The sequence below is a fragment of the Syngnathoides biaculeatus genome, chromosome 13, assembly GCF_019802595.1.
Source record: "Syngnathoides biaculeatus isolate LvHL_M chromosome 13, ASM1980259v1, whole genome shotgun sequence".
In the NCBI taxonomy this organism is placed as follows: domain Eukaryota; kingdom Metazoa; phylum Chordata; class Actinopteri; order Syngnathiformes; family Syngnathidae; genus Syngnathoides; species Syngnathoides biaculeatus.
The window spans coordinates 7006501-7020577 of record NC_084652.1 but is presented as its reverse complement, the minus strand read 5'-3'; the positions used below and the strand labels follow the sequence as shown (position 1 = coordinate 7020577).

Below are 14077 nucleotides of genomic sequence, written 5' to 3'. Positions count from 1 at the left end.
GCCCAAGTTATACTGCAGTCATTAGCACATTGCTAACACTATTCATTTGTTTTTCAGCAAAGTAATAATTATTTTACTCACATTTTAACACATGCACTAGTATTTCGATATTTGAGCGCATTAGTTGATGCAAAAAACGTGAAGTTTGTCCCGTGAATAACGCCGTAAGGCACGGTGTCAAACTCTAGGCCCGGGGGCCGGATCCGGCCCACCATGTCATTTTATGTGCCCTGCAAAGGCAAATCGTGAATGTTGACTTCCGTGATTCTTGTTCAAATCTGTGCTGAAATTTCAAATTGTCATATCATAAATGAGGCGGCACGGTGGAGCAGGTGGTAAAGTGTTGGCCTCACAGTTCTGAGGTCCTAGGTTTGATTCCACGTGCCTGCGTGGATTTTTCTCCAGGCACTCTGGTTTCCTCCCACATCCCAAAAAACTGCGAAATTAATTGGACACTCTAAATTTCCCCAAGATGTGATTGTGAGTGCGACTGTTTGTCTCGATGTGCCCTGGGATTGGCTTGAAACCAGTTAAGGGCGTACCCTGCTTCCTGCCCATTGACAGCTGGGATAGGCTCCTGCACTCCCCGGGACACTTGTGAGGATAAGCGGCAAAGAACATGGATGGATGTTATCCTACTCACATTTTAACATATGCACTCGTATTTCTATGCGGGACCGCATTAGTTTATGCAAAACACGTGAAATTTGTCCCGTTAATAACGCCGTAAAGCACGGGTCTCAAACTCAAGGCCCGGGTGCCAGATCCAGCCCGCCACACGATTTTATGTGGCCCGCGGAGGCAAATCATGCATGTCAACCTCTGTCATCCATCCCATCCATCCACTTTCTTTTGCTGCTTATCCTCACGAGGGTCGTGGGGAGTGCCGGAGCCTGTCCCAACTGTCAACGGGCAGGAGGCGGGATCCACCCTGAACTGGTTGCCGGCCAATCGCAGGGCACATGAAGACAAACAGCCGCACTCGCAATCACACCTAGGGGCAATTTAGAATGTCCAATTAATATCTTCCGTGATTCTTGTTCAAATTTGTACCAAAATTTCAAACTGTCATATCATAAATGATCACGTTGAGGTACAGTAAGTGTTTTTATGTTACCAAACATCTACAATAGCTGAAAAAAAATTACAATTACCCTTGATTTCTGTTCAATTCTTAATATTAAAGTTCAGTGACTGGATCCTGCAATGTGACTATTGCGCACTTCTGAAGGTTCTCCGAGGTGGTCCGAGACGTCCCCTCAACAGACGCACCCGGGATCAATTTCCAAGGCGTTCCCGACGCACGAGGCTCCTCTCGAGCCCTGATGTGCCGCAGCTTGTTGCGTCACATTTTATCAAATCAACTTTTCGCCGCCGCCCCGCCATTGTTTGCGGCCCCCCAGTCAACTCCACAAGTGTTTTTAAAGCTCCGCCGAGCGTTAAATCAGCGCCGCCGACGCCGCTCCGCGTTGGAGTGCCGGAGTTTCATTTAGCGGCGAATGACAGATCGCCGAGAGCGGCCTCGGACCGCCGCGCGCATTCATCACCCGCGTTTAGCGCGGCGGCCAAAGCGGCGTGCAGAGTTCGCGGAAGGCAAGTAAGGCAGGACTGCTCGTTTTTTTCTTTTCTGTGTTACTGCGTCGGGCGTTTAAAGGTGCGCTACAACTGGGAACGAGAGGTCAGCTAAAACACTGAACCTCCTGGTTTTTCGAAAAGAGAAACCGAGAGCAAGAAAAGAAAATTCTTGGACAATTGAGACTTTATGCCGGGAGGAATATTATGCGCTTTTTAATTAGCTTTTTTTTTTTTTTTTTTTTTTTTTAAATCAGGCTTCTTGTCTTAAAACTACTTTTTTTTTTGTCTGACATACAGTTTTTGTCGTTAATTCAATATCCTAAATTCACAACTTTTTCAGAAATTCACGTATTTTCAGGTTTTGAATGTCTCAATCATGAAAATGATTCTCGTGAAATTACATTCATCTTGTAAAATTGCAAATTTCTTTCTAAATTATAAAAAGCACATCTTTTTCTCTGAATATTACAATGTTTTTCCCAAAGAAATGTGAATATCATGAACAAAAACAAATAGATAGATAGATAGATAGATAGATAGATAGATAGATAGATAGATAGATAGATAGATAGATAGATAGATAGATAGATAGATAGATAGATAGATAGATAGATAGATAGATAGATAGATAGATAGATAGATAAATAAATAAAAGGGCAGACAGACAGACAGACAGACAGACAGACAGACAGACAGACAGACAGACAGACAGACAGACAGACAGACAGACAGACAGACAGACAGACAGACAGACAGACAGATAGATAGATAGATAGATAGATAGATAGATAGATAGATAGATAGATAGATAGATAGATAGATAGGATAGATAGATAGATAGATAGATAGATAGATAGATAGATAGATAGAATAGATAGATAGATAGATAGATAATAGATAGATAGATAGATAGATAGATGATAGATAGATAGATTAGATAGATAGATAGACCATTCTGAAACAAAGCAAGTGATGTTGCTACAGAGTCGGCAAAGCACTCCCAGCCTAGCATACATTTTAAGCAAAAAATTAATATATTTCTTAAATGATTGAATTTGATAAAGTATTTAAACTATATATGTATTTCTACTTTGCAGTTTATTATCAGGTAGATAGATAGATAGATAGATAGATAGATAGATAGATAGATAGATAGATAGATAGATAGATAGATAGATAGATAGATAGATAGATAGATAGATAGATAGATAGATAGATAGATAGATAGATCATCTCCAACTTGACAGGTTAATGAATCATAAATTATGTTCTATGAAAATGTTATTTTTGTAAGATATTTTGTTTTCACAACATTCTGGGTTTCTTCAAATCGACAAAATTGACGAGATAGCCGAGCCTTGGCGAAGGCAGTTCATCAAACATATAAACGTGACCAACCCCCCTCGTGTCGCAACTCAAATTAAAGGTCTTGATAAGGACATCGCAAATGTGCTATTCTTTTTTGATCACGTGCCACATATGATGAGGCAATCGTACAAAACGCCATTTTGACCAGCTCCCAGATCGCATACCTTCTTGCCCTCTTTGTCCGACACGGGGTTGTCGGTGACCTTGAAGACGTTGAGGTCGAGCACGTCCTTCATTTCGTAATTGTCGCCACGTCGCTTGCACACCACGGCGGCCACGTCGAACAGGAACAGGTGTCTGAAAATGAGGCCGTGACAATTAATATTGCTCCGAGTCTTCCAATAAAGACAAAATGTCCACTTCCCGAACCTGTCCAGTTTCCTGCGGTCAAAGTTGGACACGATGCGCACTTCTCCATCTCCCCTCGGGCGACCGTAACGGATTAGAGGCTGATTCTTTGAGAGGGAAAAACACATTATTTTTAATATTAGAAAACACAACTATCAAGGACATTTTTACCCATGAACTGATACGTCTGTTGCACCGGGTGTGATTTCATAAAGTTGCACATTTGGAATACAATACAAAAAAGAAGAAAATGATGATTTACAGTGAATTTGAAAATAATAAAATGACGGAATGAAATCAAGAACAACAAATATTCCCTATAGGAAAAACAAAACTCATAAATAAATCAATATTAAATTATGGGAAAAAATATTTTAAAAGTTTTCCTAAAAATAAATGTTTTTGTATTATTAACTAATTATTATAACTAATTATTAATAATAATATGTACTATTTAATATTTATTGTTTTTATTTCATTTAATCTGTTTATTTACATATGGGAAAAACAGAACTGATAAATCACTCAATATTAAATTATGGGAAAACATTTTTTGAAGTTTTTCTAAAAATAAATGTTTTTTTGTTTATTTTAAAAAGATTTAAAATCATAGTGAGTGGTAACAACAACTTTCTTTCTTTCTTGTAATATTACAAATTATTTTCTCAGAAAACCTAATTCAATTAAAATTACTCCACTCAAAATGTGTTTTTCTCTATTAAAATTTTGACTCTTTTCCCCCCAAAATAAATATTTACTTTTTAGATATATGATTTTTTTCTTAACATAAAAACATTTTCCTATGAAAAAAGCTGAAGATGCTTTGGGTAATACGTATTATTACTTTTTCACCAGACATTACAAGTTCATTCGTGTGGGATGACCATTTTTTTCCCTCCATAAAATACATTAATTCAAATAAAATATAATTGATTTTCATCTGACTTTGCCTAAAATCTCTTGATAGCTTGACTTTTTTGTTATGCATTTATTCATATAAATTGTTTTTTTTAAATTGATGATTTGTCAGAAAGCAAATACCAGGCATTCCAAATTAAAAAAAAAAAACAGCACTTTTGTTCCTCGTAAAATGATGTCTTTGTTCTCATAGGATTATTGTTTTATTTAAAACAAAATCCATTTTAATTCCGGTGAAAATTAAAAATATATTCCATCTACCTCACCATACGCTCAGTGTTTTGTTTTATTTTCAGCGTGACCCTGAAATTCTTCTGCATAATTAAAATACGTCATAATTAAAAGAAACACCCTATAATTCATATTTAATTGGTCGATATGCCTTTTGTCTAATTAGATGCTGCCTGCAACAATCAGAGTATTTTTCTCATCAGCCAGTGGTTACTTTCTCGATGAAAATATTTTTCGAGCACGGTCAACAGCAATATTTTCCACGATATGATGTTATGGAAATGTTTCGTGTGGTGTTGGACCAGGTTCTCGATGGAGCGCTGGTACTGGTCCATCTCGCGTAGGGTCTCGTTGTCTCTCTTCACCTCGTTGACAAACTGAGCCAGGTCCTGGAAAGCGTACACACACAGGACACCTCATTAGACACGACGTGTATTCCGAGTTAACCGCACTGCTTGTAGATGCCACAAGATGGCGGCAAAGCACATTTTCCCGTGAGACAAGGCTACGGCCTGACTCAATGAAGATCTTCCCCTCAGTTCAACATCGCTGCTGGGCACCAAGATGCCACCAGGTGGCCAACATGGGAATGTGGAGGTTAGCGGTCCGTCTTCCACTTACTTTCATGGCATCCAGCGCCACCTTCAGGTTGCTTTTGTCGGCGGTGTCGTGAGTGTGCTTCAGCAGCTCCTGAGGGAGCAAGGAAACAATTCATCTGTCGTGGAACCCTTTTTAAGCACACGCCCAAAAACATGAGCTCATTTTCCCCTTCCAAGCTTTTCTTTGTTGTTGGCCTTGGGTCTTGTCCAATATTTTTTTTTCAAAATCATAATAAAAAAAAAAAAAGGGGGGGGCAGCACGGTGGACACTCTAAATCCCCCCCTAGGTGTGATTGTGAATGTGATTGGTTGTTTGTGTCTATGTGCCCTGCGATTGGCTGGCAACCAGTTCAGGTTGTACCCCACCTCCTGCCCGTTGACAGCTGGAATAGGCTCCAGCACTCCCCGTGACCCTCGTGAGGATAAGCGGTGATGAAAATGGATGGATGGATAATAAAAAAAGGGCTTCTTTTCTTGACTTTAAATTCTGAAATGACAACTTTTTGCTTTAAAATATATTTTTTTGTAATATTTGAAATAAAAGTCTTAATTTATTCTCTATAACAAAGGCAAATTTGTTACCCTAAAACTGCAACATTCAGGAAAAAAAGAATATTGACTTAAATTTCTGAAAATTAAGACTTTTTTCTGTTGAAATCCTGACTTTTTTTCTCAAAAAATAAAATTCTAATAAAATAACTTTTTCCATCCATCTATCCATGGAACGATGCAAAGGCATCCATCAATTTTCTTAGCCACTTATCCTCACAAAGGTCACGGGGAGTGCTGGAGCCTGTCCCAGCTGTCAATGGGTAGGAGGCGGGGTACACCCTGAACTCGCAGCCAATCGCAGGGCACATCGAGACAAACAACCAATCACATTCACAATCACGCCTAGGGGCAATTTAGAGCGTCAAATTGATGTTGCATGTTTTTGGGATGTGGGAGGAAACCGGAGTGTCTGGAGAAAACCCACGCAGGCACGGGGAGAACATGCAAACACCACATAGGCGGGTACGGGATTGAACCTGGGTCCTCAGAACTGTGAGGCCAACGCTTTACTAGCTGTTCCACTGTGCCCCCCTGAAATAACTTTTTTCCCCAGAAAATATCCTATAATTTAAAAAAAAAAAATTCATGTACTTGAATGGATTTTTTTCCCATTTAATAGCTATATTCTCCAAGGAATAAACAAACAATTCTCATAAAATTACATCTTTTTTACCCACCAACACACACACACACAAAAATCGACATTTATTTTTTTCTCTCTCTGCTTGGTACTCAAATGAAAACTTTTCTTCCCAAAAAGCCAAACACGAGGCAAACCCCCACTTGTGGAGGTAATCCTTCAGACGCGGTGGGAATTTGCAATAAAACGGCGACGCATTTGAATGCAGGCGCGCGCGCCCGCGTGTCGATGCCGGGCGGCCATCTGTTGACGACACCTGAGGACGACTTCGTGAAGGGCAAAGCATATGAACGAGCCCAACGGGGGAGAATTGACTTTTTTTTTTTTTTTTTTTTTTTGGGTGGGGATGTCGGGCACTTTGAAAGCTCCTCCATGTACGATACTGGCCTCTTACGCAACACCGCGGGTACGCAAAGTGGCAGATGGATGAACACAGGATAGCGTTAAATTATGACATTTAGCTTATTTAAGGACATATTAAATACTCAAAGGTACATTTGCATGTCCACCGTCCTACTGAGACCGCGAGCCAAAATGCAGAGAAAGGCTCCCCCTAGTGGTTAAAGGTAGACTGGTAAAATCGACATACACTCCTTACTTTAATTTTATATTGTATATAAATATGACATACACTATATGTATATATACACACACAAACACATTATTTTATACATTACTACATACATTATTATTAACAAGCATTAAGATTTTATATAATTATGCTCATATAAATGTATTATATACAGTTTATGTATGTTATATGCCATTTCTCACATTAAAAAATGAAATACATATACATCAAAAATAATAACAATAATAGGAGGAGGAGGAAGAGGAGTAGATGCAGCCATCTACCAGTAGAGCCATTCATGAAAGGGTACAATAACAAATATATTTTACTATTGCAGTAATACATTACAAAGACATTGTTTCACAATTTGTTAGAACGATCATTTATTTGATAATAATGGTCCATTGGGTTTTAAATATAATCATTTCCTTTTTAAAAACAGAGAAACAGAGTGAAAAATGTTTACTTTTTTTAAATTGGTGTTTCATGCAATATTATTGAACAATTTTATTGACTTTGTGTATTATTTAACAGATTTTTTATGCTTTTTACCATCTCCAACAGTCCCCAGAAAGAATATAGGAATAAATCTGTAGATGAAAAAAATGATGTGTTGTAATAATGTAACTAAATACCTGGAGCAGAAGGTGGTACTTGAGGACCCTCTGCATGGGGACCACCAGCAGGTCCCGCAGGGTAAACTTGCCGTTGTTGGCCCTCTTGGAACACTCCTGGAATACACCAGTGACAATAAAAATATGCGGCATGATACCTAAAAGTACGGCAAACGGAGCTTCTGGAACTTTCTAGTGCGATACAATTACACGTGGTTTGACTTGATTTGAGTTATTTACTGCATTTTTGGGGTATTTCGGACAGCTTGTGAAACTCTGACCTCCAGCTTGAGCCGGACCTCTTCTTTGTCCTTGCAGATGAGGTCCAGCACGGCGATGGCGATCTCCACGCGGCTGCAGTACACGCCGTAGATGAGAAGTCTGCCAGACCACAGACACTAACACTTATGAAGTGTGAAGTTACTTGATTTCCGGGGAAAGTTGCTGACGCGGTTGGCCGTGCGGGCGGTGGTGGTGGTGTTGGGGGGGGGGGGGGTTGAGTATTTGTGTTTTGTGATATGTCCCTGTGCCACATACACACAGCGTAGGATATGAACTGCTGCTTTCATGAGCTAAAACAGTTTTATCTTCTTCACCGCTTTAGCCCTTTAGCCCCAGTTGTCACGGTAACAGAGGTCAGACTCCCCATTGGCCTAGCAGTATATGTAGCAGGGCTAGCAACTGATGACTTGCATGTGACAGAACCACCCCGTCTAAACAGGCTAACTTTACCGAGACAAGTAACAGACTGCATCATTTTTTTCATATTTCTGAATTGTTTTATTGGGCATTTTGAGGGGGGGGGAAAAAAAAAAAAAAAAAAAGACTACCAGCCCTCCCGGTTAACATTGATATTTGGATTCTACGTCCGTCAACGGCAGCGAAGGAGTTAAAATTAAGACACCTGGCAACAGTTTTAAACTGTAGGAAAATATGTAATTTGAATACCTCTCCTTGTAATTGATGAAGATCTGGTAGAGATTCAAAGCGTTCTTATTGACGATGGAGTCCTGAAGTTCTGCCATTAGGCTCTTGTGAACCTTCACCAAGTCCTGCAGTGAGTGTGAAGGGAATATCATTTTTAAAATCAAGCATAATCAAGATGATAATGATCACAATGTACGCAGTAAGACGGAAACTCACCGGGATGTTGACAAACACTTGGTCGATTTCGGCCGTGGAGAAAAACTTCTTGAGCGGGTTGAGGAAGTACTGCGAGAGGAGACACACACGCCATTGTCATTATGCAACCTGCCGGCGACAATATGAATGTTAATGCGTGCTAATTCATAACAGCGCTCAAACGGAGGCCGGCGGAATTGTAAATTGGGCCTGCGGTGCTGGGAAATTTACATAAAAAGTGCCACAGATAAACAAGAAAGGCAGGGTCATAGAATAATGGATAAAGAAATGTTTTCAAAAGTTATCATGCATCTATTAATTTTTTTTTTATAGCATTTGCGTTCATTTGGGTCTTGAGTGAAGTGGAGCTTAACCCAGTTGACTTCCACGTGGGAGGCACAACGAGCGAGCAGCAGTTCCTCAAATCCATCCATCCATTTTCTTCGCCGCTTATCCTCACAATGGTCGCAGGGAGTGCCGGAGCCTATCCCAGCTGTCAAGGGCAGGAGGCGGGGTTACGCGGTTGCCAGCCAATCGCAGGGCACAACGAGACAAACAGCCACACACACAATCACACCTTGGGGCAATTTAGAGTGTCCAATTAATATTACATGTTTTTTGGGGTGTGGGAGGAAACCGGAGTGCCCGGAGAAAACTCACACAGGCACAAGGACAACATGCATACTCCACACAGGCGGGTCCGGGATTGAACCCGGGACCTCAGAACTGTGAGGCCAACGCTTTACCAGTAGAACCACCGTGCCGCCCATTTCCTCAAATGTGTGGAAATATTTGCCCCCCAAAAATGACACCGATGGCACAATCACTTGCAATATATCTATCCTATCTTATATTTGAGTCCATCCTCCATCCATCCATCCATTTTCTTAGCCGCTTATCCTCACAAGGGTTGTGGGAGTGCCGGATCAGATGGGCAGACGGTCATATTCTATCAAGCATTTTGCAACAATCCACGTAACGCAACTGCAGGCTTGCTACAACAGATCATCGCAAAGCATCCAGTACAGCAAAGCCTCGGTTCTCGAACGTCCCCGTTTTCGAACAAATTGGTTTTCGAACGCAGATTTCGAGATTTTTTTTCCTTCTGTTATCGAACGAAAATCAGTACTCGGCAAAACCCGGAAATAACATAATGCGCTCAGCGCAAGCAATTGACCCGCCCACGACGCGTTTTGTTATTGTCAATTCAAACGCCCCCCGATAAAAAACAACGGAAATGACATAACACGCGCGGCGCAAGCAGCGCACTTTTGTTATTCTGTATAACGCAGCCTCTGCACACAGACGTGTCCCGGTAGTGACTGTTGTTTTTCTTCTTATGGAGGACGACCATATTAACCCCCGATCATGGCTCCAAAGAAGGCAAGTTGCTTGTTTAAAGTTATTCTGCACTTTTGAGAATAAAAAAAAAAGTTTACAAGGCTGTGGGCCGAGTCGCTACAGATACGGCAATGCGCTCCCGGCCTAGCGTACTCTACTACTAAAGCATACATTTTAAGCAAAAAATAAATAGATTTCTTAAATTATTTTATTATATAAAGTGTTTAAACTATACATGTATTTCTACTATGCAGTTTATTATCAGGAAAAGGTAAAAAAAATAATGCTTTTAAAAAGCCACATTTTTTAAAGCTTGGAACGCATAATTTCTTTTTCCATTCATTTTAATGGGAAACATCAATTCAGTTTTCGAACAAATCACTTCTGGAACCGTTTTTTGGAATGGATTGTGGTCGAAAACCGAGGCATCATGTATTTTTCTTAATTTCACACTCGGTACTTATATTTCCACAAGTAGTGACCTTGCAGTTTTGTCGTTCAGCCGCTTAGTAGATCGGTAGCTAGCGTGACTCAGCTGGACGGAGACTTTATTAACCCCGTGAATATTGTCCGGTTTTGGCTTGAAAATGGCAAATTTCCGCCCGGCCTAACTTCCAAGTCATGGGGGAGGGGGAGAAACGCTCCATTGGGTCGGTCTCATGCAAACGAGTCCAAATTCAGATGCGCAACATAACTGTTACTATTTGGAATACTTCACTTTTTCCACACGTGGCAAATCAAGCAAAAATATCGTCTGGATTGTGTCCACCGATCAATAATTGATGTCAACATAGCGCTGCCGTGAATTCTGTTCCTGCGAGATGAGAGGGCGGCGCGTGCACCTTCTCGATGGATTCCAGCGTCTCCGTGTACTTCTCCTCCGTCTGCTTGATCTCGGAGAGGCAGCAGCTGCGAACATCCGACATCTCAGCCTGCTTCTGGAAAGAAACGCGCTTCGCTGTGAATCTTAACGAAGCGGTAAAAAAGTACTTTCGGCAAGCTGCTAACAGGGAAACGCTGCTAATTGCGGGCGCGTACCTGCTGCTCGGTCCTCATGAGGTCTTCGTAAATATCTCCGCCTGCGTAGTCTTCTTCCATGCTGTACACCGCCGCGTACAAAGCCTCCTCATTCTCCGAAGCGTTCTCACTATGACCCACAAAAAACAACAACAATTACAAAAAATCCTTAAAGGTTAAATGTCATGCCGATAAACATTCTAAAATAGATATCGTAATGAAAAATACATATAACATTCGTCACTTCAATGTCTACAAAAAAAACATAAATATGAGCTCATTTGACACTCAAGTGGTAGCCATATTGGCTGCATTTTCTGTCCGTGACGTCACACTGGGACGTTTGCAATTGAGAAGCTATGCTATGGGAGATGAACAACAGAGATATTCGAATTTTTCCCCACACCCCTTCTGACACGAAAGCTATTTTCGAAGAAAAGAACATCTCACAACCGAGTGAAGTGGCCGGGGCAATGTTACCCTATCGTTTACATGATATGCGGATCATGGCAAAACCTCATGCAGCCAAACCACCTCCCCACCCGATCCAGCGTGGCGGCGGCGATGAACAACAGTGCCCCTGGCCGCGAGTGACAATGACGCCGCCCGCGAACGACGACGACGACAGCGCAGCCAAACCGCCTCCCTGTCCGACCCACCTCCGCGGCGGAGATGAGCCACCCCGGCCCGGCGCCGCAAACGAGCCACCCCGGCAGTGCCGCGTCCGACGATCACGGCTTCGGCCGGGTGGCACATCGACACATTTAGCACCCCTGATTTACGGATTACGCCACACCCCCCCCCCCCACAACTATTGTTTTTTTTTTTTTTTTTTAGTAGCTCTATACACATCTATGTGACATTTGGAACCCCTGAATCTCTTGTCCTTTGCACCCGTGCAATCCATTTTTCACGACGAATGCTCCATGCTCCCGAGTGTTCGAGCAATGTCCAGCAATACAATGAGCCGGCATTTTGACTAATACGAAAGAACAACCAGCCACCTTCCAACAGGTAAAACTCATAGAAACATACGAGCCCGCCTGAGCGCGCTACTGCCCCGTACCTCACTCCCCGCTTCTTGTCGAAAACGAATCCCTCGAGAGGATTTTCATGGCGGGAGTTACACAAAGCCATATACGTCAAAATCATGTTTTGTGGTGAAAAAACGGATGGGTCCATACCGGCTGCTGTTTTTTTCCCCCATTAATAGCGTACTAAAAATCGTGCATTTCATGACAGTGGACCTTTAAGATTTATATTTGGTAGTAGATGCTAGCGTGTTTTTGAAAATTCAGCCCAAGAAGCCATGCCTGGAAAGCCACAGGACGGCTGCCATTTTGGTTCAAGGGGCCCATTTCAGGGTCATTTTTGTGGAAATGTAATAAATGTTTTGAAAATCAAGCGCCAAAAGAAAGTTTTACTTCAGAATGTGAAATTTGGTGGGCACGTCTACCACGAGTAAACCTCAAGAAAAGTCTCAAGGAGCCACGCTGAAAAAGACAAGAGCAAGATCATTTTGGTTCAAAGTGGCCATTTTCCTCAATATTTAGACTATGTAGAACCCCTGATTATTAATTTTAATCCCAGCCCCTGTCATTCTATTTCATCAATGGTCATTCTAAAAAGCAAAGCAAGTTTTACTAAGAAATGTAAAATTTGGTAAGCACGTCTATCACGAGTTAACGTCAAGAAAAGTCTCAAGGAGCCACGCTGAAAAACACAGGATGGCTACCATTTTGGTTCAAAGTAGCAATTTCCGGGTCATTTTGCTCAACATTTACACTGTGTAGAATCCCAGGTAAATATTTTTTAATGCCAGCACCTAAAGCAAGTTTTACTAAGAAATGTGAAATTTGGTAGGCATGATTATTATGATTAGAGGGTTAACCCTAACCCTCTCAGGAAGCAAATGCCCAAAAAGACACAGGAAGTCTGCCATTTTAGTTTAGTTCAGTGAGGGTTCTTTTTTTTTTAATGACATTTTTTTTTAAAGATTAATGTGATGGCCATGGTTATCATGAGTAGACCCACCGAAAAGTCTCAAGAAACCATGCACGAAAAGAAATGGGAAGTCGGCCATTTTGGTGAGGTCATTTCAGCCTTTTCCAGTGGTCCATCAAAGATGTATTTGTCCGAAACATATTGCTACCACGTGAGCTACATATAGCAGAAACATACTGTAGATTACGCTAATTAGAAGGGATTACAGTTTTTGCAACTGCACGAGTCTGATGTCTCGCTATAAAACAAACAAAAAAATTACTCAAGCTGCACAAGGTGAGACCCTGACAAAACTTGCGCGAAGAGTCGTGTGTGCCCCCTGGTGGCATAAACGGGCACAACCCATTAAACGCTCCGGTGGGGCCGTCGGTAGCCCCCACCCCCTCCCACTGATCGAGACTTTTTAATAGGCATGTCATGCGAACTCATTCATTTCCTTTGATAATAGCAAATAAACACAGCAGAGCCCCGGAGAGCCGAGATGATGGGCCGAGCCGGTTCTGACACGCGCTGACATAATTATGTTCTATCAACATCAGTAATGGACCCTCGGAGAGGAAAAGAGAGAGAGGAGACGCCTGATACATACTCAATCAGGTCTTCCAGGTGATTGTAAATGTCCTCGTCCTTTAGACTCTCCTCTGTGGGGAAAGGCCTGAAAACGTTTAAGGCAAGGGGAGTCTTTATGGCTTCAAATTTGCGACGAGCACTTTAAGATGTGTGCACGCGTTTGGAGAATGAGTGCCCGAAAAACAACAACTTACTTGAATCCTCCCTGCTGTGCTATTGCTGTATACGAAAGTTTGGAGAGAGTGTCCATCACCTGGTGATACACACAAAATATCATGTTAGAGCAGTGAGTAAAACTGTTTATTGCGTTCATATTGGTAAATAAAGATAATGCTTCCTACGCTTTCAAGTTTCATTTTGTAAACATATCTGATTATTGGTCCTCAGCTCACATTTTGAAATTGTTTATTTTGGGGGTGGCACGGTGGAACAGCTGGAAAGTGCTGGCTTCACAGTTCTGAGCACCCGGGTTCAATCCCAGCCCTCCCTGTGTGGAGTTTGCATGTTCTCCCCGCGCTTGCATGGGTTTTCTCCGGGCATTCCGGTCTCCTCCCACATCCCAAAAACATGTAACATTAATTGACTCCTCCGTACAGGGCACTTAACC

General features: G+C 41.7%; 1 protein-coding gene across 2 annotated transcripts in view; it reads right to left on the bottom strand.

The window, feature by feature from the left end:
• Positions 1 to 14077, bottom strand: part of LOC133510401 (guanine nucleotide exchange factor VAV3-like) — a 55627-nt gene that overhangs the window by 29072 nt on the left and 12478 nt on the right. For both annotated transcript variants that reach the window (XR_009797600.1, XM_061838260.1), the window contains exons 4-15: positions 13665 to 13723; positions 13490 to 13555; positions 10918 to 11026; positions 10722 to 10817; positions 8560 to 8628; positions 8365 to 8468; positions 7698 to 7797; positions 7438 to 7533; positions 5062 to 5130; positions 4743 to 4829; positions 3313 to 3398; positions 3108 to 3240 (exon numbers count right to left, since the gene is read on the bottom strand). Coding sequence is in view for 1 of the 2 variants with exons in the window: in XM_061838260.1 (XP_061694244.1) it covers positions 3108 to 3240; positions 3313 to 3398; positions 4743 to 4829; positions 5062 to 5130; positions 7438 to 7533; positions 7698 to 7797; positions 8365 to 8468; positions 8560 to 8628; positions 10722 to 10817; positions 10918 to 11026; positions 13490 to 13555; positions 13665 to 13723 (1074 nt within the window). In the remaining variant the exon portion in view is untranslated. The remainder of the gene's footprint in view (positions 1 to 3107; positions 3241 to 3312; positions 3399 to 4742; positions 4830 to 5061; positions 5131 to 7437; positions 7534 to 7697; positions 7798 to 8364; positions 8469 to 8559; positions 8629 to 10721; positions 10818 to 10917; positions 11027 to 13489; positions 13556 to 13664; positions 13724 to 14077) is intronic.